We start from the raw sequence: 26,440 nt of genomic DNA, 5'->3' as shown, positions 1-26,440 counted from the left end.
TTTTAACAACTCTCCACTCCTCTTCTCATCAGACCCTGCCATGCTGTGCTCACAGGTGGGGAGTGAGAGACATTAGCAAGGTCACTAGAAACCAGGCCCACATAACTCATGGCCAGCTGACTTCTGTCCAGCCCACCTCAGGGGAATGGCCATCCTGAGATGCCTGAGAACTGCAGGGAAGCACTCAGATGAGGCAGCATTGCCAACATGAATTACCAAGAGGCGCCATCTACTTTACATGGTTATAAACTTCTTTTTCTGTTTAACCACATGTTGAAATAAGGGCTCTTTTTCCCAGGGAACACCCCCAATATCATTTTCTGAATAAGCAAGTTAAACTCTAAACCAATTCACTTATTGATCTGTATCTTCATGTAATGCTTTTATAATCAATCGTGAGACAATTTAAATGATAACATCAGTGATATGTCATCTCTCTTAAGTCCTCAGATCTTCAGGGTCAAAGCCCCTTACCCCAAGGATGTCCTCTACCAACAGAGTCTTCCTAGACTTGGCCACATAGGCAGAGATGGTGGTGCCCTGGGTGATGGGCCCTGCGGGGATGAGCCGGGGTTGACCTTCCTTCATTCCGGGTGGTGTGAACACACACAGACTCTAGGAAGAAGAAAAGACAACTTCTTTTTCAGATGGTCTCCTCTGTCTTGTGTAGTATCCGCAAGACTATAGAGCATGACCTAACTAGGTCCTGTGAAGTCTGGGAGCCAATCACAAGACAAGACATAGGGTGATGCAAGGGTCTTCACAGGGGGCAGCCTGGAGCCTAACACGGAAATTCTTGTATTCCTGCTTCACACAGAAGGCGGGTTTGAGATCAGAACTCGAAAGCATACAGGCACACAGGCACACAGACACACAGGCACACAGGCACACACACATGCACACACACACACTCAAGTTAGCCCCCTCTTCTGAGTGAGACACGACATGGAAAGAAGATGGCATTGTGATACTGGACTCTCGACTCTGCCACACCAACCGACCAATGCCGAGCCCGGGCTATGACGTCATTGCCTTTCCAGGGTTCTCAGAAAAAAAAAAAAAAAAAAAAAAAAAAAAAAAGACCACAATGTATTCAGCAGGTTTAAAAAAAAAAAGAAAAGAAAAAAGAATAGACAGTAACTTTTCACACTGCGGGGAGTCAGTGTGAGACCAGGTTCCCAGCACCTGTCCTTCTCACCATCAAAGACAGAACACCAAGGGAGAGACTTGGTTTTAACTAAGTGATTAGATAAAGGATGTGCTGGGCTAGCAAGCTCCCAGACTTGAAGCTTTGCATTTTCTACTTTGTTTTAAGTTGTAGTCACTCACTCTGAAGATATACATTGTATAGATTTTGAGACTTAAAAATATACTTAGTTGTCAAAGTCCTGAACTCACAGATTTTACACATTCCTGTGCTAGCAGGCAGTCACTAACAGAGGGTAAAGACTATGGCAAGATGTAAGAGTCCAGTAACCAGGGAAAGCCATCCCATAGAGGATGCTTGCAGAGTCCAGTAACCATGGAAAGCAATCCCATAGAGGATGCTTGCAGAGAAGGCTACAGGAGGTTCGAGTATTTGCTACAATTCGGAAACTCCTTGGGGATAATTATGAAAGAGGAATTCTTTATGATGGAGATCATACTGGATTTACTAACAAGTTTGTGATTTCATGTGCTCGTGAGACAGAAATGGTCCTGATAAAAACCACTATTAGAATCTTGGAAACGTTGTTAGATGAGAAAGCCAAGGGCTCCAGACAGAGGCCCCGAGGCCGTTTCCATGCTGACTTCTGTGCGCCACCTCCCGGCTTTTTTATTTTCTTAATTTTTCTTGCATTTATTTATTTATCCTGCATGGGACTGTTGAGGAATATACCACAGTTATATCTGGAGGGCACCAAACAACCCATCTTTATGTGGGATTAGGACATGGAACTCAGGCTGACAGGCTTAGCAGCCAAAGCCTTTAGCTGCTGAGCCACCTCGCTGGCTCCTTCTTTTTAACCCAATACATGTCATCTGTTCAAACACTCCCTTCGTTTCATCATACATGGAATGACCTGTTTGGGAACAGTACAATCTTCACGGCTTTTTATAGTCGGATGAAAGTGTAGGGACCTGCTACTGCAAACAGAAAGGGTCAATGAAGGACTTCCACAATTGGGACTGAGCCTGACGCTTGGCTGTGATTGGGGAAGCGTCACTGAATTGTATACCCCAAAGAAATGAACCAGGGGAAGAGCCTATAAAGGTGCATTTCATCGTGACAGAGCAAATCCTGCCTTAGTTCTTGGTGATTAAAAATAGCAATTCCTTTCGTGAATCATTCTAAGCATTTTTCCTTGATGAGTCTTCTTTGCCTAGTCTTAATAAATGATGGGTGGGAATAAGTACTAAAGAAATTAACAGAGGAAATGGAAGTTTTGTTTTTCAAGATCAGTTTAATTTTTGAGCTAAGGCTGTGACTGGGTTACTTGGACTATTAAGATAGTAAAATGCTGTCTTTATTTTTTCATAGATGAATACCACCAGACGATATTTTATACACTTGGATGTATTTACATTTAATTCCCCATAACATTGAGTATGGACCTCTCTATGATTAATTCCTACACTAATTTTATATAAATCTAAACAACATTTATTAGCACAAGAACGCTTCAGAAGTTAGAAATCTAAATACAAGGAAAAGCCCGGCACTCTAGACCTTCCCCTCCTCCTTCCCTTCCAAGGGGACTTGACTAACTGCCACCTGCTCCGGATATGCCGGGGACCGACAGGGGTGAGCAGAAGAGCTAGCTCTTCAGTTAAAGAGATATCTCCAACCAGGCAATATTTATGTGATAAAATCAGATGGAGATGATGGAGATGGAGATGGAGATGGAGATGGAGATGGAGATGGAGATGATGAAGATGGAGATGGGGATGAAGATGATGGAGATGGAGATGGAGATGGAGATGGAGATGATGGAGATGGAGATGATGGAGATGGAGATGATGGAGATGGAGATGGAGATGGAGATGGAGATGGAGATGATGAAGATGGAGATGATGGAGATGGGGATGAAGATGATGGAGATGGAGATGATGGAGATGATGGAGATGATGGAGATGATGGAGATGGATAATTTAAAATATATCAGATTGGTACCAATAAGCTGAATTCAAGGAAGGGATGAAACCATGAAAATTATATATATAATTTTATATATATATAAAATATCTTATACTATATTATATAGTATATAATATATACTATATGGTATATATATTTGGAGTAAATTAGTAGAGATGTACAGAAAAATAGACTAATATGATTAATATAAAATTATAAATTAATGCAATTTATTGAAACATAATATCATTTAAACGAAGAAGGGAAACCCGACCTGCTGATATCAACCACTCTGTTTCAGTGGCAAATGCACACCGCAGACATTTTCTCAGACACACACTTCAAAGACCATGTCATTCGTGTCACTTCCTTGCAATGCTTGCTCTCAGGAGGCTCAATTTTAAAACAGTTTTAAATTGGGCATATAGAGGTTGTGCGAACGCCAAAGGATTAAAATACCCAGGTTTTTGTGTTATTCTTTTGTGCCACTAGATGGCAGTGCTAGGAAGCAAATTCATATGGAGGTTGTGGGACAGAAGGAAGCAAGTTCCGGTGATTTGTTAACAGGGAAGGCAAAGAAAGGTACTTTTCAATACTGCTTAGAATGTACTCTGCAGTTGAATGAAAAACATCACAATAGTAAGCTGCCAGTGCTAAATATAAAAACTGCAACACTTCCAGGTTGCAGCTTTATGTACCAACATAAACAATGAGTTTCCCTGCTTTTCCATTTTCCCCCAATTTGTACCCAGCTAACAACCTTCTTTAAACTATATCCTTCATTGTTTTGCAGTACAATTTAATTACTAATAATAACCAGGAGGAGGAGGAGAAAGAGGAGGAGGAGGAGGAGGAAGAGGAGGAGAGGAGGAGGAGGAAGAGGAGGAGGAGGAGGAGGAAGAGGAGGAGGAAGAAAAGGAGGAGGAAGAGGAGAAGGAGGTGGAGGAAGAAGATGAAGAGGAGGGGGAAGAGGAGGAAAAGGAAGAGGAAGAGGAGGAAGAGGAGGAAGGGGAGGAAAAGGAGGAGGAAGAGGAGGAAGATGATGAGGAAGAAGAGGAGGAAGAAGAGGAGGAAGAGGAGGAATAATCAAGTAACTCAAGGCAAAAATCTATCTTCTTACCAGAGACCTGGCCTTGGGTAGGAAGGACGGGTTGATCTTTGTACAGAAGGCCACAGCTTAGGAACCAGAGCTGAGGAAGCCAGCCTGGGGCTTCTAAGTGTGTGTTCTCTGAAGAGGAGAAGGAGCTGGTAGGCTCCACAATCCAGCACAGTTGTCTGGTACTTAGCAAGTGCTACTGTATGATGTCACTCACCTCATTAAGCTGCTTCTGTCGTCAACTGAAAATGCCACTATCTTTCTGTGAGGGGAAGGGAGAGGGGTGGATGCCTCCCTCTTACAAACTGTAATGTGTTGAATACCAGCTTCATAAACTTTAGCACAGCTTCACTGGCCCTGTAGACTACTCCTTCCAAATAAAAGTCCTTTCCCTAGCCGGCACTTTCTGCTGGAGTGACGTGTGTTGCCCAGCTCTGGCACCTGCCCTCTGCTCTTTTCCTGAGAATAAGCCAGTTCTCTTTGGCCTCTTGCTTTACTGGATCCAGCAGGTGGTTTGAGGTTGTTTCTCATCGTAACAGCTGGCTCTGCTGCTCCAGTGGCTTGGTACAGTTATACAATACATAATGATTCCACAGCCATGTGGTATGCTTTATCTTGGTTTTTTTTTTTGTTGACTTCTACTTAACTTCTACCTAAAGTGCATGGACCCTAACCTCGGTTAGCAGAACCGAGGCGTCTCTACCAGTCTATTTACGAGCCTGGAGTGTAGAGCTTTTTAAAGAGCAGAGTTTTGTGACTTGTTCCACTGCATTTAACCCCTGGCATTGGCTGATCCACTAAAGCCTCTGGAGTCATCTGTTTTATAGGCTTTGTTATAATTCTGTAAATGAAACAGGTAATTTGGGTTCTGAAGTTTGTTTTAGAAAGACTCTGTCCTGGTGCAGTGAAGCATGCCTCTAATTCTAGCACTTAGATGGCTGAGCAGGGGGAACATGAGCTAGGTCAGATCCAGCTCCACTAGCCTGGGCTACAGGGCAAGCCCCTGGTGAGTTTAAGAAGCCTGCTCCCTCCTCCTCTTCTGCAGATACAGGGTATACCTGAGGAGGACAGGGCTCCATTTGGAGTTGGGTTTTGTGCACAGTGAGAGATAAAAGTCCTGCTTCTTTCTTATTCATCCAGCCATCCGGTCTGACCGTCTGTCATCACTTGCTGAGGATGCTGGTAAAGATCAGACAACTGTAAGAGTTTATGGGTCGGCATATGGGTCCTCAACTGTCTTCTGTTGGGGTGGGGAAGGGCAGACAGCTCCCGCTTACAAACTGTAATGCGTAGAATACCGACTGTACAAACTTCACCGCAGCTTCACCGTGTGACGCTGTAGACTACTCCTTCCAAATTAGCGACTTTTCCCTCGCCGACTGAATGCTGTTTCCATGATTATACATCCACAGTAAAGCCTGACATCTGGGATGGCAATACCTCCTGCAGTTCTCTTATTGGCCAGGATCAGTTTGGCCCTTTGAGTCTTTTGTGTTTCCACATGAATCTGACAACAGTCCTTTCAGAGTTCTGTGAAGAATTGTGTTAGCCTTTTGATGGGAATTGCAGTAAATCTGTCCATGGCTTTTGGGAAGATGGCCATTTTTACTATGTTAATCCTACCGATCCATGAACATGGGAGGTCTTTCCACCATCTGATGTCTTCTGCCATTTCTTTCTTTAATGTCTTAAAGTTTTTATCATCCAAGTCTTTTACTTGCTTGGTTAGAGTTGCCCCAAGATATTTTGCCCTTGTTGAGAGGTGTTGTCTCCCTGATTTCTTTCTTGGTCTGTTTGTCATTTGTATATTCAGGGGCCACTGACTTATTTGTGTTAATCTTGTATCCAGCTACTTTGCTTAGAGTATTCCAAGATGTATGAGTTTCCTAGTAGAATATTTAGTGTCATTCCAAGATGTATGAGTTTCCTGGTGGAGTATTTAGGGTCTTTTATGTACAGAATCACATCATCTGAAAATAAAGATGTCTGACTTTTTCCTTTCCTGTTTGTACCCACTATATCTCCTTCATCTGTCTTGTTGTGCTAAGACTTTACTCCACTGAACAAAGGAAAAAAACGTGTATCCTTTGTTCCTGGGTTTGGAGAGGATGCTCTAAGATTTTCCCCATTCAGCACGACTCTGGCTGTGGTTTGTTATATACCACCTTTATTATATTGATGTATGTCTCTCATATCCCTAGTCTCTCCAAGACTTTTTTTTTTTTTTTTACCATGAAGGGATGTTGAATTTTGTCAAAAGCCCTTTCTGTAACTAATGAGATGAGAAACCAGTGCTTTCTCTCCTTGAGCCTGTTTACATGGAAGCTTATATACATTGATTCAAATGAAGGCTCGGTGCCAGAAATGGGTTAAGTCTTTTGGAATTGTTGGCCAGTGAGGTCCTAGACCCCCCAGACATTACAGGCTCTTGCCACTGCTTTGGTTATACCCTAGAACCTGACTGTAATGCCCTACTGCCGAAACAAACAAACAAACAAACAAACCACCACATACTTCAGTCATAGGTACATGTTGCTGTTAACGTAGAAGCCGCATCCCCATTGGCAGCTTTCATGGTGCTAGAAGATGCTATGTGCTCTACCGGGAGAGAAAAATAGCCAACAGTCTTAACTAAGCATAAGCCCTGGGAAATACACTAACAATAGCCCTGACGACGTATGCTCACTGGTGCAAGTGTCATAAACAGGACTTAACCAACCACTTTCTGATTGGATCTGACACACATTCCACATGAAGATCTTATGCCTGTTATTGTTACTTGGTCAAAAAAAACATAAGAGTGGCCAGGTCATAGGCCCTAGGGGAAACCTAGTGCTACCATTCTGCTAAATGGACATAGCCATACACTTCCCTTAGTGCTTTTCTTTAAACCTCGAGATTGCTATATCTATCAACCCCCATCAAATAAGCTTTTTTTTTTTTAATTGTAGAGAATAATTAAAACAGAGGCCCTCAACTTGCCGATACACGGAGAATGAGAGACTGTGGAACTCTCTGCACTATGAGATGGACGTATCATACACCGGACCCCTGAGCCTTAGGGACTATTGCAGAAGCAGGGGATGGGGAGGCAGAAAGACTGTCAAAGCTGGAGGGAAAGGACAGTGATAGCCCAACAGTGCTTGCTGAACATGACAATGCCTTGCGAACAAACAAATAATATCTATGACTGTGTGCACAAGATCTGCAGCAGGGGATCAAGTCAGCAAAAATTCAAGTGTGCACGGTGGGGGGGGGTGGTGGATCATGAGATCTCATCCACCTGCTGAGGACCCACTAGCAGCTGATGGATGTTGGGTGATGGAGAATCTACCCAGCTCCAGCAGACTGTCATATGCACACACTAAGAAGATCCACCAGGTTTAAGTAAAATGTACACAAAGTTGGGAAGGGATGGTACTGAGAAGGTAGAAGAAAGAAATGGAGGGAAAGACAGGGGAGTGGATTGTACGCACACATAAAGTTATACACATGTATGAAGTTACACGCATGTATGGAACTCTTAAACAAAGGCATCATTTTTGAAATTAACAAAACCCTCTCCTCAAGTGCAGTGGCTCCATGTCTCATGAACAAACGGGTTGCATGAGCACATGTGGTGACAACAGCATCACTTTCCCCACAGAAAGCAAGTTCTGCTGCAGTGGGGCCCACTGCCTTTCAGAAACATCAGCCTTGGTTCTAAGAGGGATCAGACAGAAGAATTACACTTGTAGAAAAATTTTAATCACTTGTAAAAGTTAAAGAAATGTATTATATATTTTCGTGGTTTTTTTTTTTCACTTACACATATGTGTATCCACAAAAATATGTGTGTGCATGCACATGCACGTGCATGTGTGCCTGTAGAGGCCAGGAAGACATCAGATCTGCTGGGCCAGAGTTACAGGTGTTTGTGTGGGTGCTGGGAATTGAACCTGGGTCTTTAGAAGAACAGGAATGGTTCTTATCGAAGGAAGCCATCTCTCCAGCCCTTTTATTTTTTGTGATGCATCAGTGGGCTGAGAATAATGAAAAGAGTTCTCCCACCCCAGAAACCTAAAATGAAGTTAACAAGAACTTCTGAGAGGTAAAAACAAACCCCACAGCTGCCCTTTTCTTGGTATCAATAAAGCTGAGATCCATGCACCTCCCAAGAGCACTAAGTAAAGCAGGTCTCCTGGGCTCCTGCCCTCTCCTGTAGAGGTAGCAGGGAATTCGAGGTTCTGTCTCCCTCAGGGATCTCACCAGATAGCATAGTTAAGTGGCTCAGCAGAAACAATTCCCAGCTCTCACTGGAGAGTACAGGAAAGGAGGGGTGGGGGCTCCCCACTATGCACAAAAGAAGGAGTGGTGGTGGGGCACATGGAACAGGAGCAGGTAAGTCAGCTCTGGAGACAGGGAGTGAACAAGGGAGCAAGAAACAATTCAGAAGAAGATGGATGGTCACAAGCATCAAGGAGTAAAACCAGGAGATGTCAAAGGTGAACTTCACCCCAGCTAGGGATAGAAACTACCGCAGGAGGATGGTGAACTGAAGACAGGAAAGCACCAGCCCCTTCTGTTGAAGGCCATTCATCTGAGCTCACTGTAGAGCAACTGTGTCACTGAAGGAAGTAGGTAAAATGAGACACATTCAGACAAACAAAACCTGGGGTTCCCACCAGTCAAGATGACTCCAGGGGGAAGGCTGAGGTCAAAGAGAGATGGCAGGGAAGGAAAGGGAGCACCTGGAGGTCAGAGCAAGGTTATTCCCTAGGGACAAGGGCCCCCGGGCAGAAGGAGACAATCCCTACCTAGAAGGCCCTGGGAAATCAGGGGACACAGTCCTTGTGTCCCTGAAGATTCCTGCCAGGCAGATAAAAGTTTCTGCCTAAATGAAACTTTTATTCCAGGAAAACAAGCAAATGATCACAAACATCGCAGACTCCAGCATGGGGGAAAGTGAACACAAGATTCAAGGTTAAAAGCAAGAGTCAGGGGAGACTGATTTTATATGAGAGACACATACACTATGGCTATACATGTTGAAGCTCTCAGAGAGGCTAAGCCACACTCAGCACAAGTCTCTGTGGTGCGGGAGGGAGAGGAGGTGTGAATCGTGTGTGTGAGCCTGCCCAAGCAGAGACAGAGAGGGGCTGATACCAGCACTTAGTAAGACTAACAGAAAAGAGATTCAGAATAATGTGTAGAAAGCTGCACATAGTAGGAAGCTTTTCCAAGTAGTCTCTGAGAAAGCTAACCATAGAGTCAGTAACAACCACGTGACCAAACAGAGGAATGTGGGAACCTAACTCCAGTTAAGTCAGCCTCCCTGTGATTCACATGTTGGCCACGGAGCCTTGCAGGGTCCTTGTACACAGCTCTCCTGTACTCTTTGCACAATGGCAGCTCAAAGTCCACCCATCACACTGTTTGGGTAAACAGGCTGGCAACATGTTGAGGACCCACATGTTTCGCAGAGAGGAGAGGAGACCGAGTCCCCACTTGAGTCCACCTTGTGCACCTGATCTCTGCAGACATCATCCTAGACACTGTACACAGCTGCAGAGGCAGCCTTGTGATGAAAGCCATCCCAGGGGAGTGATAAGGTATGGGCCCTGTGTACACACTGTGATCACACACACACACAAGCTGGGTGCAGAAGCAAATGGACGGTGTTCTATAATAGTTTTTCTACCAGGAATCCTTACATGAGCAGGTGTGGAGAGACAGGTGTTTCATGGCTCATGAGGGATCTGACAACTCGGATCTTCTAGAAGTTTCACCAGGATGGTGTTCATCAGAATCTGGGAGAGTGTGCGTGTGTGGAGAGGAGGCTAGTCTGGTCAGTGGGCTAGAGTACAAAAGACTAGGAGTGGGGTACCATGCATGGCACAGTGCGACACATCATGGAAAGCTACAGGAAGGGATTATATTCACTATAAACATGTGATGATGTTTCTGATGCAGACACAGCCCCTGACTCAAGTTCCCATGGTACACCTCACTGATATGTTCACTCTGTGTCAATGTTAAAGTCATTTTAAATTAAAGACTATCTCACAACGTTTAGGAAACAGAGCGGGAAAAACTATAGCTTTTTATTTTTATACATTATCCATCTTAAATGCCACAGTCTGTGGTACAGTTTCGAGCATTCAAAATGGACTGAGGTCCGTATAATGTACTTTAATAGACATTCTTGTCTGGCTGCTCCTCTGAGGGGCACCGCGGAGGTGCTGGGGATAGCAAAGTTCCCTACCCTATATGAGTTTCGATGTCAGGAAGAAAGACCTTGGTAAGCTGTTACATCACACAGGTGAACAATGACTGGGACAGCCATTGACTTGCTAGGAGGACCCAGTCAGCCAACCAAGATTTGTATGCAGCTGGCTTTCTTTGCAATTGTTGTGTTATTTCAGGGGTAGTGCCTTACAGCTCTCAGCGTCTTCTCTGTTAACATGCTCTGTAATACCACACTACTTAGTTAGTTGCTCAAGAACACGGGGATCATACAGCAAATGCACACCACGAATCACAATGGCGTTTGTCTACCTCATAGAAGCGGTCCGTCCGTGTACCTCATGAATAACTATGTTATAGTAAAAGTATTACCATTACTGGGATGGCGTAGCAACATGTGTGCTGCACGTGACCATGGGCTGTATCACATGTACTTGACCTGAATCCGGGACAGCCATAGAGGCAGAGACCCTAACCCAGGCTTAACGCCCCACCCCAGAGCTCTTACAGACTCATCTTGCAGACCCCTCAGAAAATCACACCATCCTAACCTTTTGTTCTTGTTCACTCTATGGCAGATGAAGTGCAGAAAGGATACAGGCTCCCTTCCATAGCATCACAGGCTGGACTAACTTTTTAAGAAACACACATTCTAGAAATAACACACATAGAACGGGACGCCATAACCATAGCAAAGATACGCAATCAATTGCGTGATAGGCCTGTGTGCCTCTGGCCCATTACTAGCAGGCATAGCAGTTGGTATAAGCCCAAGTATAGCAGGCCTTGGGGTACTCGTTATGACACGCCCACTGTTTGCAACACAGTCAGTTCTTAGAGCGCTTGTGAGACTTTCTTTTCTAGAGCACCAAAGTCTATATATAGATACTTACATTGTTGCACTCGCCAAGGAAGTACAGTGCAATCCGTCGGCTTTTGTGGCTGCCAAAGCAATAAAAGAAGGAAGAAACTATCTCAATGAAGAATATGACATCACAAGATTCTACGCGAAGACTCAGCACCAGCCTTTGCGTGGATTGGTTAACATAACCGATGCCCATAAACAGAACAGTATAATGTGTGGCTTTGCTCAGAAGGTTCCCAGTCTTTACTGCTGACGGCAAATATTTTCATGGAGTCCTCCAATGCACACAAGAAGCTGCACACCTCCTACAGAGGCATCTGTTGGACCTCCGAACCTCACAATGGCAGAGGGACACCACATTTAATTTTTGAGTGTAAGAAAACCCCCACAAGAATACTGAACAATTAAATAAGTACCCACCCCCTACACCCCCCAAAAACCCACATTGTGTAAATACACACATAACACTGAAGTGAACAGATTTTAACTTAAGTGTTTCTTCTAGATCATCCCAAGGCAATAATCATAACAAACACTGCAAGTCCTGGGCGGGGGCGGGGGCGGGGGCGGGGGCGGGGGCGGGGGCGGGGGCGGGGGCGTTGTCCAAATTTAAACCCCCTGTTCCTCACTTGGGTCTGTGCCCGTTTGGGTGGGTATCTAGCCTGGTTCATCTGCAGCTTCTTTATTGCCAAAACAGTGAGGTGGCAGGCGCATGGTGATGGTGGCGAGTAGCCAGGCCTGCGGTAGCATGCAGAGTGCCTGGCACACGGGAAGTCTGGACAGACACGGATGTGCAGCTCTTGGGGATGTCTGCACTCATGGCAGACAGGTCAAAGCTTCCATGTCTGAGGGACGCCCAGCTCCTCCCGTCCATGTCTACAACACAAGCTCTTTTGGCAGACTACATAAAAACACTGTCTGTAACAATAAGTTCGAAACTAACAGCTTCTTTCAAGAGAAGTCAGGACACTAAGCTGGGTGGACAGGGAGATCGGGAGGAGCTGACAGGAGCTGGAAGAGGGCAATAAGCTCCTTCAAAATTCACCATACTAAATTCCTCAAAGAATAAATTAAAACGTTAATTTGAATACCTAGTATCTTCCTTTCCGAAGATGCTATTGGTTCATGATGGAGAAAAGCAGGCGCCAGTCCCTAGCTGGGCACCACTTTCACGGCAGGCGTGCGGGCATTTATTTTATCTCAGGCAATTTGGAAAACTGGGGGTTTATTTATTCGGATACCTTCCTACTCAAATGCTTCCACTTCAGACAGGGCCCAGCAATGGAAGGCGATGAAGAGTCCCATTCCCTGGGATGACAGAGGCCTCTTGTCACCTTTTGCAAAGTGACCTGGCCTGAGAGTGAGCGCAGGCTCTGCCTTACCTATCCTGATGATACTGCTTAACTCGTACAGGAGGAGGTGGTTGTCCCCGCCGGTGTCCAGGCGCTGCTCTATGTAGCTGTTCAGCTCATACACGACTCCCTGCATATTCGTATCCTGGTACTTGAACACAAAGATGACAGAAGTCAGGTCTAGTTAATGTACAAATAAGACCCCTTAGTCTGCAGAGCACACTGGTATTTTTTTTTTTTTTTTTTTTTACCACTTTGGTCTCAGGCTGTGGGCTGTTGCCATGTTTAAGAGTATGTTTAAGCATCGCAATCCACTTGTAAAACAGGGAAACTGAAAACTAAACTGTCTGTGATCCCCTCACCCCCATCTCTGATTATCCTCAAACTGCACCTGTGTCAACTTATTTATATAAAAACAGCAAATGTTATAAATTATAACTTTTATCCATAATGACAGCTTGCCTGAGTTCAAAGAGTTCAAAGGTCACCTGGGGGAAAAGGTGGCAGCTCCCCTTGGAGAGGATGCTGAGCGAAATGCATCCCGTGAGCTCAGGTCCCTGCAGAGCAAGCAGGTGAGCAGTGTACTCTGAAGTGGCAGTCCCCAAAGGCACACGCAGGAGTCCCTGTCATACCAGCGAGAAGGGTGGTATGACATCTGCCCCGGCCTCAGTCAGACCACACTGTCCCTCTCTAAGGAACAGATGTCAAAGCCTCTCACTAATATCCCTGCCCCCATGCTTGCCTTACAAACCCCATTTTCCAAGTAGCCAACACTGTGTGCTAAAAATAAAACAAAATTCGCTTAGTCCTCGGCTGAAAACCTTTCCCAGGCTTCTCACTTCATTGAGAAAACAGATCAGCCCCTCCAGAGAACACTGCTGCTGTTCAACAGAAATGCTGTCTGTTCCTTCCCCATTCCTGCACACTCGGCGGCTTGGCTTTGATGACACCTCTGTTTCTGGGCAACCCAGAAATCTCCCATTCTAAAGATCTGATCCTTTTGATACAACTGCCATGTGTAAAACCTGTCTGTGGAGGGGCCCTGGGACTCCATCACTCACTCATCCCACACTGGTGAACACGGTTCCTCTGATGCTCACACTCTAATGGAAGAGTGTCAGTATCTGTTCTAAGTGCCGAGCCCAGGGGTCCCAGTGAGCCCCTCCACGGACCACTTGGGCTACACGGTGCTTAGCGAACACCAGCACTTTCCTGATTAAAGGTCAGAGACAGCAGGACTAGTGAGTCACAGTCAGTGACGATAGAGGCTGGGTTGCCACCCCAAGCCATGGCTTATGGCTGTCCCTGCTTGGAGCCCAGAACAATCATGAATACCGCTGCCTGCCATCTGACATCACTCTCTGAGGTCACTCACAACTTAAACCTCAGGATGGCAGAGGGTCAAGTGCCTGCATTCACTGTCCAGAAATGAGGAGATGGTATCCCCACAATAGAAAAAAAAAAAAAATCAAAGCTGTATCCAGAATGGTCTGATCTGCAGAGTGCTGAAGTCCCGGCCAGATGATCAGGTGTAACCTGCCCTAACAAAGGGACAGCCCTCTGGCATGCTTTCAGGTCTCTAACCATAAAGTTCTGGGAGAGTGGGTAGAACACCAGACTTGTCAATGAAAGCTTGGGGGAAGCCAGCTTACAGGCTTGAGGCGTTTAGGATAAGAATTGGAGAAGCCAGGCCCAGGGGAGCAAGGACCTTGACATACAACTAACAAATGGACAAGGCAGACTTTCTCCCTCCTTCCCCACAAGCCTGCAGCTTCCTGGTAACTGTTCGTGAAGAAGTTAGCAAAAATACAGGGCCACTGGACGTATGTCACCTCTACCCTGACCACTGGCCACCGGACTGCGTCTGTGGTGATTTATTGCTGCATTCGGTACAAGGAACAGACTGCCATTACTTCCCCAGCTGTGTTCTAGCTTGAGACTCGTCCAGACTCACATTTCACAAAGGCACCAGTTGTGGTGACAGAATACACTCACAAGCAGTTCAAATCTCAGAGCCGTCAAAACAGCACTGTGCAGGTTACAGCCTGAGAATTGTTCTGAAGAGCTCCATAGACTATTAGACTGTCATAACCACCCTTCTCTGCTGCCAACCGAGTCTCTACTGACTCCGAGATCTCCCAAGTCCTGGCCACATGCTTATCTGAGACTCACACTGACCAGGAGGAAAGCTGAGCGAGAGAAAATGGCCATGTCAAATGCTGCACTAGATGTGTGGGGTTCATTTTATGGGGTTTTTGTGTGGGAGTGTGAATTCTGGAAACTGAACCCTGACCCCACATTTGCCAGACAAGTGCTCTACCATTGAGCTGAATCTCTGGCTTCTGGGTGTTTCTCTTCTGTAAGCACACACATTCTTGTGTGTCTCAGGAGTGGGGAGAGAGTCAGCAAGTAGACTCATGAGTAGCTGAGATCTGTTACAAATGTCTCCACATTGAGTCCTTTCTCATAGTCTGGCAATAACCCTTTAATAACAGTCTGTTCCCAGTGAGGTCAGTACCCAACAGTTAAACACACACACACACACACACACACACACACAGCACACACACACACACACACACACAGCACACACACACACAGAGAGAGAGAGAGAGAGAGAGAGAGAGAGAGAGAGAGAGAGAGACAGACAGACAGACAGACAGACAGACAGACATCCTGAGACATGGATGGACTTCTTATCATGGACTATTATCTCTGGGCTCTGCCTCTCATCTGCATGACAGGGAGACACACTGTAACCATCTTCAAAAGTTTCAACACTTCATAAAGTTCATGTGAGTGTCAAGTGACAGCTGTCCTTTAAGACGGCTTGTGATCAAGAGCCAAAGAAGTCCAGCACCACACAGCTTCCCAAACCCTGGGATGAGAATGGACAGTTCCAGTTCACACTCATGTTGTGTGGAACAATCTTTATCAAGGGTAACCCCCTGAAGACAGCACCTTGCAACAGATGCAATGCCAGGAAACAAAGCAAAGTGTGTCTGGTCCTTTCTGATGGATGTCATGGCATCTCCTACGAAATCTTACTGTGTCCTAAGGGATCATTGTGGTGCCTCTGGGAGTCTGGCACTTGTCTACACTGTAGATCCTGGAGACTGAGCTGGCATCCTCAGCCTGCAGAGTAAGCACTTTACAGCCTGAGCTGTCTCTCCAGCTCAACTGAGGCATTTTAAAGTAAGCAAAGCTATAAATAAAGACTTTTTTTGTCACACAGACACCACAAGCTGGAGGATCCTAACTACTCTACAACCAAGCGTTGGCTGGGAATGACCAATGAAGTTCACCAGCCTCAGAGGTGGAGGCGGAGGTGGAGGGAATCACAGGGATAGTGGAGTGAGGGGCTGGCTCCAGCAACCATTTATTTTAAACGCTCAGTGGCAGACAGGGAATGGCTGGCGGTTCAGTGGTGAGTACTCACCTGACATCTGCAAGACCCAGGAATCCACCTTCAACAACACCTCAGAGAAGGGGTAAGAATAGCTACTGACAGGGTCACAGGAGGCTTACCCTAGACGTCTGGGAGAAGGAAAAAGGCAGCTTCCCTACCAGTCTTGGAAAGTGACTCTGAGGAATGCTGCACACCCCGGGAAGGGAACAAGGCATGCTCCTGAGAGAAGAATGAGGGGTTTGGAGAAAGCTAGAGAAGATGCAAGACAGTATGAAAGGAGAGCACACAGTCCACCAGCTCAGGGAAGAGGCCAGCCTCCCCCCTCAGACACTGCCCAAAGGATTCACACTGAGCTGGGGAATCAGGCAGGATTCTACAAACAAATGGGGTATCCCTCTGAAAAGGTAGTACCATCAACTCTGTGCAAGACAAACGGAAACAATAAAATGAAGAATTTTGAATTCAAGGGTTCGTTTAAGAATATGGACTAATTTTAACTTGGGGCAAAAAGATCAACAGGGATGCAAAGAGCTAGTCAGATAATAATTCAGGCAGAGGAGAATCATACAATAATTAAGAATCATCAAGGGTAACAGCAGACAATTCTGGTGCTTACATCACTACTAGAAACGAGCATATGGGCTTCAGAGTGTCAATCCCTGGCAATTAAAGCTCTCAGTAGTATGTGCTTGTTGGGGGAAATAAACAAGAAAACACGAGCAAGCAGCCCATGTCTTTGACAAATAAATCAGACACCTTAATGAGAATCTGCAATGGGAGACCAGCTGGATTCATCGAGGGACACTGTAGGTATTTTCTGTATGTCTCTCTTCACAATAAAGACGTGTGTTGAATAGCAATGTTCACACCGCCTGGGCTTCAGAGGACCAGGAGCAGCTGTGCATCTGGGCTTCAAACAATTCTTCTGTCATAATATCTTTAAATATCTCTACCCTGGTGTGGCTTTATGGCTGCCGAGAATGGTGGGGTAAAACAGGTTAACAGCTTGAAATCTTGTGGAAAAGGAGTGTTCAGCTCCTGTCTTTAGAACTCGCTATTGTGACCTTCAGAGTAAATGGCTCCCGCTGACTACCTTAGGACGTGCCTGTCTTTTACATAGCACCGTCAGCATGCAGGCAGAAACAACAAATGGTCCCTGTGTGTTCATTCCACTGCTGATACGGTGGGCTTTGCCTGAAGTGGGAGCAAGCAGATCCAGTAACACCGAGAGCCGTGCCCAGGTAGCAGAAGGACACACTGACTTGCCCTGGTAATTGTTTTTTATATTGAATCCACTCGGGACATGGTGGTGCTCGGGGCTGAGCTCCTTGGAGGCTTCCACGGCTCCTGTGGCTACCTCAATAGCCACTAGTTAAAGGCTGGAACACACCACGCACGCACGGCCTGGGAAAAGCTGCGTCTCTTCCATTCACAAGTTCCAGTGCCTGAAGCAACTTTGAAGTCATGTGTTTGATAGTGAGAAGCCTGGCTTGGCTGGCAGGCATCACAAGGACTCTTCCTCACTAGGGTGCAGTGACTTTGTGGAAGAGAAACACCCACTGAGCCATTGGATTTTCAGAGTTAAGAATGTTCCCATTTTTCTTTTACCTGTCTGGGACCTGGCATCTCTTTAGGTGTTCTTTGGATGCTGCATTGGTTAACGCCATCAACTTGGCCGGATCTAGAAAGCACCCAGGAAACAAGCTTTCTGGGCACCTGTGTCTGAGAGGGAGTTTCTTGGTTGAGGTGGGACAGCCTGCCCTACATGTAGACGGTAACACTCCATGGGCTGGGGTGCTGGGCTGGACTAAAAGACAAAAGTGAGCTGAGCACCCGTGTCCACCTGTGCACCCCTTCTCAACTTCAGGGCGACAGCTACTCCCCTCCCCTCGGCTGCACCGCTTTCCCACCGGGATGGACTGTCGTCATCCCCCAAACTGTGAGGAACATAAGCCCCTCCTCCCTCAAGTTGTCTCTCCTGGGTACTTTGTCACAACAATAGGGAACGTTACTAATACAGTTTCCCAGTCTTCTGGATCTGCTCATTATCAAAGTGACAGGTTCTCTGCCGACCTTCCACATGCTTGTCCGTAAGTATTAACTCGAATCATATAGAGCCACCTCATAGCTAATGCCTTTCTCTTTCTCTGTCTCTTTCTCTCTTTCTCTCTCTGTGAGACACACACACATACACACACACACACACACACACACACACACACACACACACACTGAGCCTTACGTGTATGTATTTACACCCATAAAACTTCCAGGCTGTAGGTTTTAGAAGTGATCACTACCTGCATACTTAGGTGTGAAAGGATCCACTTTCCCACGCTCCGAATGGCCTCACTGTGTTTTCCACTGTTTGTGGTTTTTGCTATTGCTGTTGTTTCCTTCTGGCCACCTTGAGGTCACCTCTAAGGTGGTCCAGTCTGGGCTCAAACTTACTGTGTGGTAGCAGCTGGCCTCCTGCTCTCGTGTGTGCTGGGATTACACGCACATGCTTACTTCTACCCTTGGTCATATTGTGCCAGTTGGAGGAGGCAGAGTTATTCCCGGTCCTCCCCCTCCTCCCTACGCCAGCTGCCTGTGTGCTCACTGTCACTCTTGGAAACAGAGCCATATTCGATGCTTTGTTTTGAAATTGACTGAGCACTGTTGTAAAATCATCCATGTTAACTTATATTTGCACTTTTATAGAATTCAATACTAAGAGAACTTTACCCTGAAAGGGGGGGGGGGGGCTGGGTGCCGTTCCTTGAGGACATTGAGGGTAGCCTACTTCAGTTTACAGCCACCTAGACAGAAAACCCCATTTTCTACCCATTCACAGAGAAACCCTGCGTCTTGACTCCCACCTTCCTGCTTCCTCAGCTTCATTTGTTTAGTTATAAGTAGATTTTCTGCCAACCCATTAGAAAGCCTCTCCAGAGGGGCTTGAGAGATGGCTCAGCAGTTAAGAGCACTTGCTGCTCTTCTGCAGGACCTGGGTTCGATTCCCCACACCACATGGTGGCTCGCAACCATCTCAACTCTGGTTATAAGGGATCAGAAGGTGTCCTTTCCTGTGGACTCCCCTTGGACAGCTGATCATGTGGTCCTTGAGGGAGGACCTTGTACAGGGAGGACTGACTTTCTGGGAGATGGGGTACTTGCAAGAGCAGCCTCAGGTCTAAACTCCCCACCAATAAAGAGACTAAATCTCAGAGAAGAAATACTAGCAAGTAAGCAAAAGGACGTGAAGGACTTAAAGACCAAGGGGGAAATCCTTTCCGTCAAGTCAAACACTTTTCCTGAAAGATAAGAAGTCCAGCCTCTCAGGACACTTGCTTCTGTGTAAAAAGTCAGGTTTCTCTTACTTCAGGGCTGTAGCAAAACACCTACCTGTTGTGTCTTCATCTGCCAACCTAACCATTTGAATATTATGACATCAACAAAACCATCTTAATTACACTTTTTTCTTTAAAAAAAAAGATTTATTTATTGTTATGTATGTGAGTATACTGTAACTGTCTTCAGACACACCTGAAGAGGGCTTCGGATTCCATTACGGATGTTGTGAGCCACCATGTGGTTGTTGGGAATTAAACTCAGGACCTCTGGAAGAGCATTTGGGGTTCTTAACCACTGAGCTATCTCTCCAGCCCCTTAGTTATGTTTTTGATACTCAAATAGAGAATGAGAGAGCACACTGCTGTTTTCAGCCCTCTGGAATCTCCATATCCTCTGTGAGGTCCCAGGCATACCTGTCGCACTTGGACTGGTCACCTTCCCTGGTCTCCCACCCTGCCAACAACTATTCCCATGCCTGGGAACTCCTTGCTACCTGTAACTCTGTTCTTCCCTAACCCCTCTGGAAAGGGACCGTGCCCACTCACTGCAGCCTCACTCCGCAGACCACACCACTTGCTAGAACAGTGAAGGCAGGCACACAGCATAGCATAGCACAGTGTGACACTGAACTGAGTGACCAGAGGTATCAAAAACAGGGTTATCCAGAAAGCCCCACAATGTAGTAATGGATATTTCAGGAGGCAGGGGAAGCTGACTGCCCCATGTAAAGCGATTAAAGTTGTCACTGCATGGCGTGGCCTTCTCTTTCTTTACCAAGTCTCCCGAGTCAAGGAGAAAGCTGAGCAGGGGTGAGTCTGGCTAACTATGGCGACGGCATCCCTAAGTCTAAAGAAAACTTTGCCTATGTTTCAACATCAATAAAGCCAAATTGAAAAGGTTCACTTGAGGCTCTCTTAATATCCTCTTCCCAAAAGAATGACTCATTGAGTAAACAACAATATCCTGGTTAAATTTAGGGATGATGACGTAGGATCCCAGTTTACTATGGAGACAGTCTGGTGCAGCCCGGTGATTGGGCTGGCAGTGAGCATTATCTCTGAGCATCATCTCTCCCTCAGAACACAGACACACTAAACGGGAGTAACAGTCACTGTCTTTACCAGGCTTCGAGAAAAGTGAAGGCCAGAGAATGGAATCTGGACTCTGGCAAAGCAATCTGCCACGTCTACCCAAGAAAACTCAGGTAGTTACACTCCCCAGGGGAACATTCTAACCCTGTCCCCCCTCAAGGTTCCCGGTCACTTAACTATGAAGGTCCCTCACTCCCATATCTGTCAGGAGAGTCTGTAAGCCACAGACTTGAGCAGCCAAAAGAGGCGGGGAGAAACTAGACAGCTATTTGTAAGTAAATGTCCATTAAAAGGGGAAAAGAAACAATGAACCCCTAGATGCATGGCTACATTTAAAAGGCTTTGGGAATGTCCACCCACACAACCATAGTCTGAGTAGCATCTTAGCACACACGGGACAAAAGCTAACTTTTGTGTGAGAAAGGACCTGCAGACAATGGATTCTAGGGAGGCATCTCTTTTGCTTTCTCAGGAGAATGCCAACATCAGTGAGTGGTTATTGTGGGCTAACCGTACAGGTGGAAAGGTAAACACCACCGTGTTTCATAGCGATGGTCTGATGTGAACAAAAGCACAAACAACCGGGACAGGGGGCAGCTTGCTGTAGAACTCACAGTTTGCAGGCCACCCAGTGGCCCTGGGGGTCTTGTAGAATTCACAGTTTGCAGGGCACCCAGTGGCCCTGGGGGTCTAGAGGGTGACAGAGAGCAGTGGGGTCATGAGACAACAAACAGGAAGGGCTGATGGGCCAAGGAACACCAGCAAGAAGGCCACAAAAGGTTTCCAGCTAAGCATGAAGCTCGCACACCAGGCTGGCTTAGTAAAACACAAAGAACTTGCGGAGGTCCTAGTGGACATCATGCCTTCCAAGAGCAAACAGCAGCCTTTCATAATAAATACTTGGAAAAAAAAATCAATGTTATAAGAAAAAACTTAAAAACAGACTTAATTCCTGTCACTATTCCATTTCTAAGAGCGGAACAGCACTTGGCTACAGTGTTCTGTCCCTGAGAACCCTGGACATGCCCACGGACTGGCACAGTCTGGAAGCCGAGAGCTGAGATCTCTTCTCATCTTGATGCTGCCTCTCCCTGTTCTGCTCAGATCATCTTTCTAAGTGTCAACCATGCAACGAGAAAAGCAAGAACGTGGCTGGTAACAAGAATATGGCTAAATCCTGTGTCCCTCAAATGTCCAGCGTCACAAGAATTACAGATGCATATGGCCACCCCTGCCTTTTCTTTTGAGATGGGGGGCTGGGGATCCAAACACAGGTCCTCCCTCATGTGAATACCAGAGGCACTTCACTGTTTTTGAGCTATATCCCCCAGTTCACCTGCCCACCTCACTATGTTGGCTAAACCCCTTAACCCGGCTTACTCTAGAAGGCCACAGCATTGAGTATCTCGGGGCGCTCAGCAGTACCCTGACTTCACAGAAGCCATCAGCCTTGGCTACTCTATAATTGAGGTGGCTGAGCTGAGAGCCAGGCATCTTCAGAGGCACAGTACAGATGGGAGCCAGCTCAGTGGTAGGCTGTGGCGTCCTGCAGAGCAGACGGTGCTGAGAGAGGCCTCTGCAGCTGGGGTTTAGGTGACACCTCCACATGAGGATGCTGTGCAGTGTGGCCTTCAGGGATTCCTCTGGAGAATCTGTAAGTCCAACCTCTATCTGCAGTTTTGGTTCTAACAACCCAGGATGGATACAGACCCGGGGTGTACAGGCACACCTCATCTGGGTACTCAGCCCTGGGGCCTCTGTGTGCAGCCTCTCTCTGTGCTGACTGCCCTAGGGACACCCTGGAAAGGGCACAGAGATCCTGCTATACTTTTCTCACCTGAAGGCTAAGATAATAGGGAAATGGATAAGGAGGAACTTTGTGTCTTCTGTCCTGGGGAGGTGTTGTAGGAAATGTGTTCAGTTACTCACCCTGCTGACTTCCTTAGGAGATGGTTCATCTGGGGGCAGAGAAGCAAAGAGAGAAACAGTTAGCATCTGGAAGGCGCACCGAGACACGGCACACTCATGCACTCTCAACGCACTTCTGCGAAGCTCCCTCTTAGGAAGTCTGAGAGTCTTGGTTTTCAAGACTGGAAAAGTTAAACATACTACATAGAGAGAATAAACTTGTGGAGACTAAATACCACAGCAACACTTTGTGCAGGTTACATTTTTTTTTTTTTTTTTTTTTTTGAGATTCTAAAATAGGCACACAGTCACTCACAGGCACAGTCAACTCTACAACTCTACAGACACTAACAGGTTACAAAGAGGCAGGAGGAGAAATGCCACAAAGACCCCCCCTCCGCCCCCCAGCTTAGTGTATGTGCTCTGAGGAGAGGTCCCAGCAGGCATGCAAGGGCCTGGCTACTTCCTACAAAGGCAAGTACAAGCAGCACACACCAGCACACACCCCTATGGTCAGCATTTACTGCCGAAGCGATAATGATGGTTGTCAGCTAGACCCCAAGGGACGGGCTATCGGTGCTGGCTATAGATGAGACTATGCCAGTATAATATCCACAGTGTCGGACATAGGATCTAGTGTGGCTTGTCAGCTGTGGCAGCTCTGCCCACCTCCCCAGATCCAGCCAGCATGTTGTTTCAATGTTATATCCATTCTCCATACAAACTACATCTTTGCAAGCATCTCAGTTTTGGGTCCTGCATCATCTTCAGCCATCCAAGTCTGTCTGCAAGTATAGTACACATGCAGGACATTAAACTGGATACGTGCTTTCACTATACACTACAGGCTGGCCTCCAACTTACAATCCTCCTGCCCCAGCCTGTGTCTGTGCAGCAGGCACAGTCAAAAACAGCCCTTATGCAAGCTCCCAAGTTCAGACAGGTCTGAGCCCCCCTTTTCTTTCAGTGGCTCCCATCAACCCATCCCTAGATCCCAGTGTGTCCCAGTGGTCCCATTTCTACTGTGAGACCAAGTCTACTCCAGAGTATACTGTGGCTCTCAAGAACAAACAATTAGATTTCAACACTGGTTATCCCATATCTGACCGGAATATGCCTACTGCATATGGGTGATGGCTGAGGGACGGCTTAGGTACTGACTTAAGGCTCCTCTAAGACTGAAGAATGTACCAGGATCCCAGCACTTCATAATCTTTATTAAACAGAATTATGGAAATTTTCACTTGCTCTTCACCTCCTATTTTACTTTTTCCTAAACCCCCCCCCCCCTCTCTCTCTCTCTCTCTCTCTCTCTCTCTCTCTCTCTCTCACAAGGGAACTATTAAATCATCATTAGTTTATGAGTGGATTCTATAGCTACAGAGGTTTGGGTGAGTGTAACCAAAAATCTCTGTCTTAGCAACTCATTAAGCAGGGCTTAAAGAGGCAAACTGGCTGGCACAGTGGTACATGCCTAGGGAAGCCGAGGCAGGAGGATTGTAAGTTTGAGGCCAGCCTATGCGGTACAGTGGAAGCATGTATCAAATTTAATGAATTTTAATTAATTGATGCAATCATCTTTACAGACATCCACCGTGGAGTTGCTGTGTGGAGCGGTGTTGGGTATCAGGATGGAATAAAGCCAAATCAAGTGTGACTCTGTACTCTCTCCCTCCACCACTAGAGAGACGAACAGCTTCGGAGTCCCACACCTGCTAAGAAAGGTTTCCCAGCTTTCTCTCTCTGACCTGGCTTGTTATTCCTCCTAACCAAGGAGCAACAAAGGCCAAGCATCTGACAGACTAGTGTATGACACACTAACTTCACAGACTAGTGTGTGACACACACTGCCTGCAGATAGCTAAGGAACCAACTATCTTTAGCTCTCTGAGAAAGTTAAGGTATTTGAAAAAAAATCTTTGCCTATAGATTATTTCTGGATTTTCACCTTGGAACTAATTTGTAAATATCTCCTTCTCCTCCTCTTCCTCTTCTTCCTCTTCCTCCTCTTTTTACTCCTCCTCCTCTTCCTTTTCCTCTCTCTCCTCCTCATCCTCCTCTTCCTTCTCCTTCTCCCTCTTCCTTCTCCTCCTCCTCTTCCTTCTCTTCCTTCCCCTCCTTCTCCACTCCCTCCTCCTCATCCTCCTCTTCTTCCTTCTCCTTCTCCCTCTTCCTTCTCCTCCTCCTCTTCCTTCTCTTCCTTCCCCTTTCTCCACTCCCTCCTCCTCATCCTCTCCCTCCTCCTCATCCTCTCCCTCCTTCTTGGCCTCTTCATCTGACTTGTCACTTACAATGTAGGCTAAATGAATGTCAAGTCTATTACACATAGAATGTTGCCATGAGGCTAGCCAATGAAAATCCCTGCTCCCTCTTACCTATACTTGAAAGTTTCATTTATTGAACTCTCCTGTACCACAGATTTAAGCAAGTAGAAGGAAGACATTTAATCTCATTCTGTAATGGAGGGGCTCTCGGTGAGCAATGGTAAGCCCTTGTCTGCAGGGCTCAGCTGTGCCGTCCTGAGAAAGGGCTGTACTGGGGAGCCATAAAACATCCAAAGAGAAACAGCATCCTAACAGTGAGAATTGCCACTGAAAATAGACTTATTCTTCCAAAATAAATGAATAGCAAAGAAGCAACTAGCTACCTCCGACTGACCGATACTGTAGTACAGCTGGTGGGCCCCATCCCCCTATCTCCCCCCCCCCCATTCATCCTGTTACTGTCACTGGTAAACAGGAGGAATTCCAGGTTAGAACCTCACTTTGGAATGCTGTCCTACTGGCTTCGAGATGCACCCATCACTGAGCTGCTGCTGGGTGTTTCACATAGTCTAAAGGCCAAGCTCCCTTTGAATGACTGAGTAAGAGATACTGAAAAACAGGGAACTGACTTGGATGACAAATTTTAAGTTGTTTGCGAGCATCAAATTATCAGCAGAAAGGTTCGCAGCAGAGGACCCAAGTGTTCAGGCAGGAGGGAGACTCTTCCTTAAATACATGTCTGTTCAACGTCTAGATACAGAGGAGTCTGTGCCTGGGCACCCAGCCCCGTTGTTGGGGGATGTGTGCACACCACTGATATAGACCAACCAGGATACCAGTAGTGTGGGAACAAATAGGCTTGCTAAATACAACTGTGTTTTTCCAGAAAGGAAAACCACCTCCATCCAAGCTCTGTCTTAATGATCTTTAAAAGCCTTAGGAAGAACAGGGCATGGAGGAAAAAGAATCCCCTCGGGGGTTCCTAGCACTTAATGGTGTCCCTTTCACAGTAAATGCTCCCTTTAAATATTTTATAAGTCTTTATCAATGTGTGGATATTTGTGTTTTGTGATCACTCTTAATGTGTCCCTGATATGAGATGGGATTACAGTAATGGACCCACATTTGTAACAACAGATTAAAGAAATCCGGGCTGTTGGTAGGTACCAGCGGGCTTCCATGACTTCTGTCACAGGCTCACACTGATCTTACTGAAAGGCCCCAGGAGTACAGGGAAGAACCCCACAGTGATGCCAACTGGGGTTACACGAAGCTAAACTGTCCTGCCCAGCAAAAGAAGCGACCAGCAGAGGGAAGGGACATCCGACAGAGAGGGAAATATGACCTACAACTTCACACCAGACGAGGGGTTAATATTTAGGATATATAAGGAACTGTAGAAATTGGGCCCGTGGAGATGGCTCAGTGGGGGATGTGCTTGTTGTGCAAACATAAAGTCCTGAGTTTGGATTCCCCCAGTGAGGGTAGCACATGTTTATAACCCCAGGGCTGGGGTACAGAGATAGGTAGGTCTTGGGAGCTCAAATTAGTGAGCTCAGGTTCAGCCACAGGCCTTGTCCCAAAACATAAAGGGAAGTGTTACAGAGAGCACCCGATGCCAACCTCCACCACCACCACTGTGTACGTGCACACATATCTGGTGCATACAGCAACTTGTACACACATGCCAATCAGTGAAAGGATGGGACCGTGTCAATAGAGGACATACACTGATCAAGGAATACTTGAATAGTCATTCAACTTCCTTAAGCCATC

At 46.3% G+C, this 26,440-nt stretch overlaps 1 protein-coding gene across 1 annotated transcript in view; it reads right to left on the bottom strand.

Moving 5' to 3' along the window:
• Pde10a (phosphodiesterase 10A) overlaps nucleotides 1-26,440 on the bottom strand; it is a 171,042-nt gene that overhangs the window by 40,723 nt on the left and 103,879 nt on the right. The window contains 5 exon segments of the mRNA XM_076926631.1: nucleotides 475-615; nucleotides 11,333-11,364; nucleotides 11,367-11,381; nucleotides 12,687-12,807; nucleotides 22,422-22,450. Of these exon segments, the coding sequence (XP_076782746.1) occupies nucleotides 475-615; nucleotides 11,333-11,364; nucleotides 11,367-11,381; nucleotides 12,687-12,807; nucleotides 22,422-22,450 (338 nt within the window).

The sequence above is a fragment of the Arvicanthis niloticus genome, chromosome 28, assembly GCF_011762505.2.
Source record: "Arvicanthis niloticus isolate mArvNil1 chromosome 28, mArvNil1.pat.X, whole genome shotgun sequence".
NCBI classification, from domain to species: domain Eukaryota; kingdom Metazoa; phylum Chordata; class Mammalia; order Rodentia; family Muridae; genus Arvicanthis; species Arvicanthis niloticus.
This window is presented reverse-complemented; position numbering and strand designations above follow the sequence as displayed.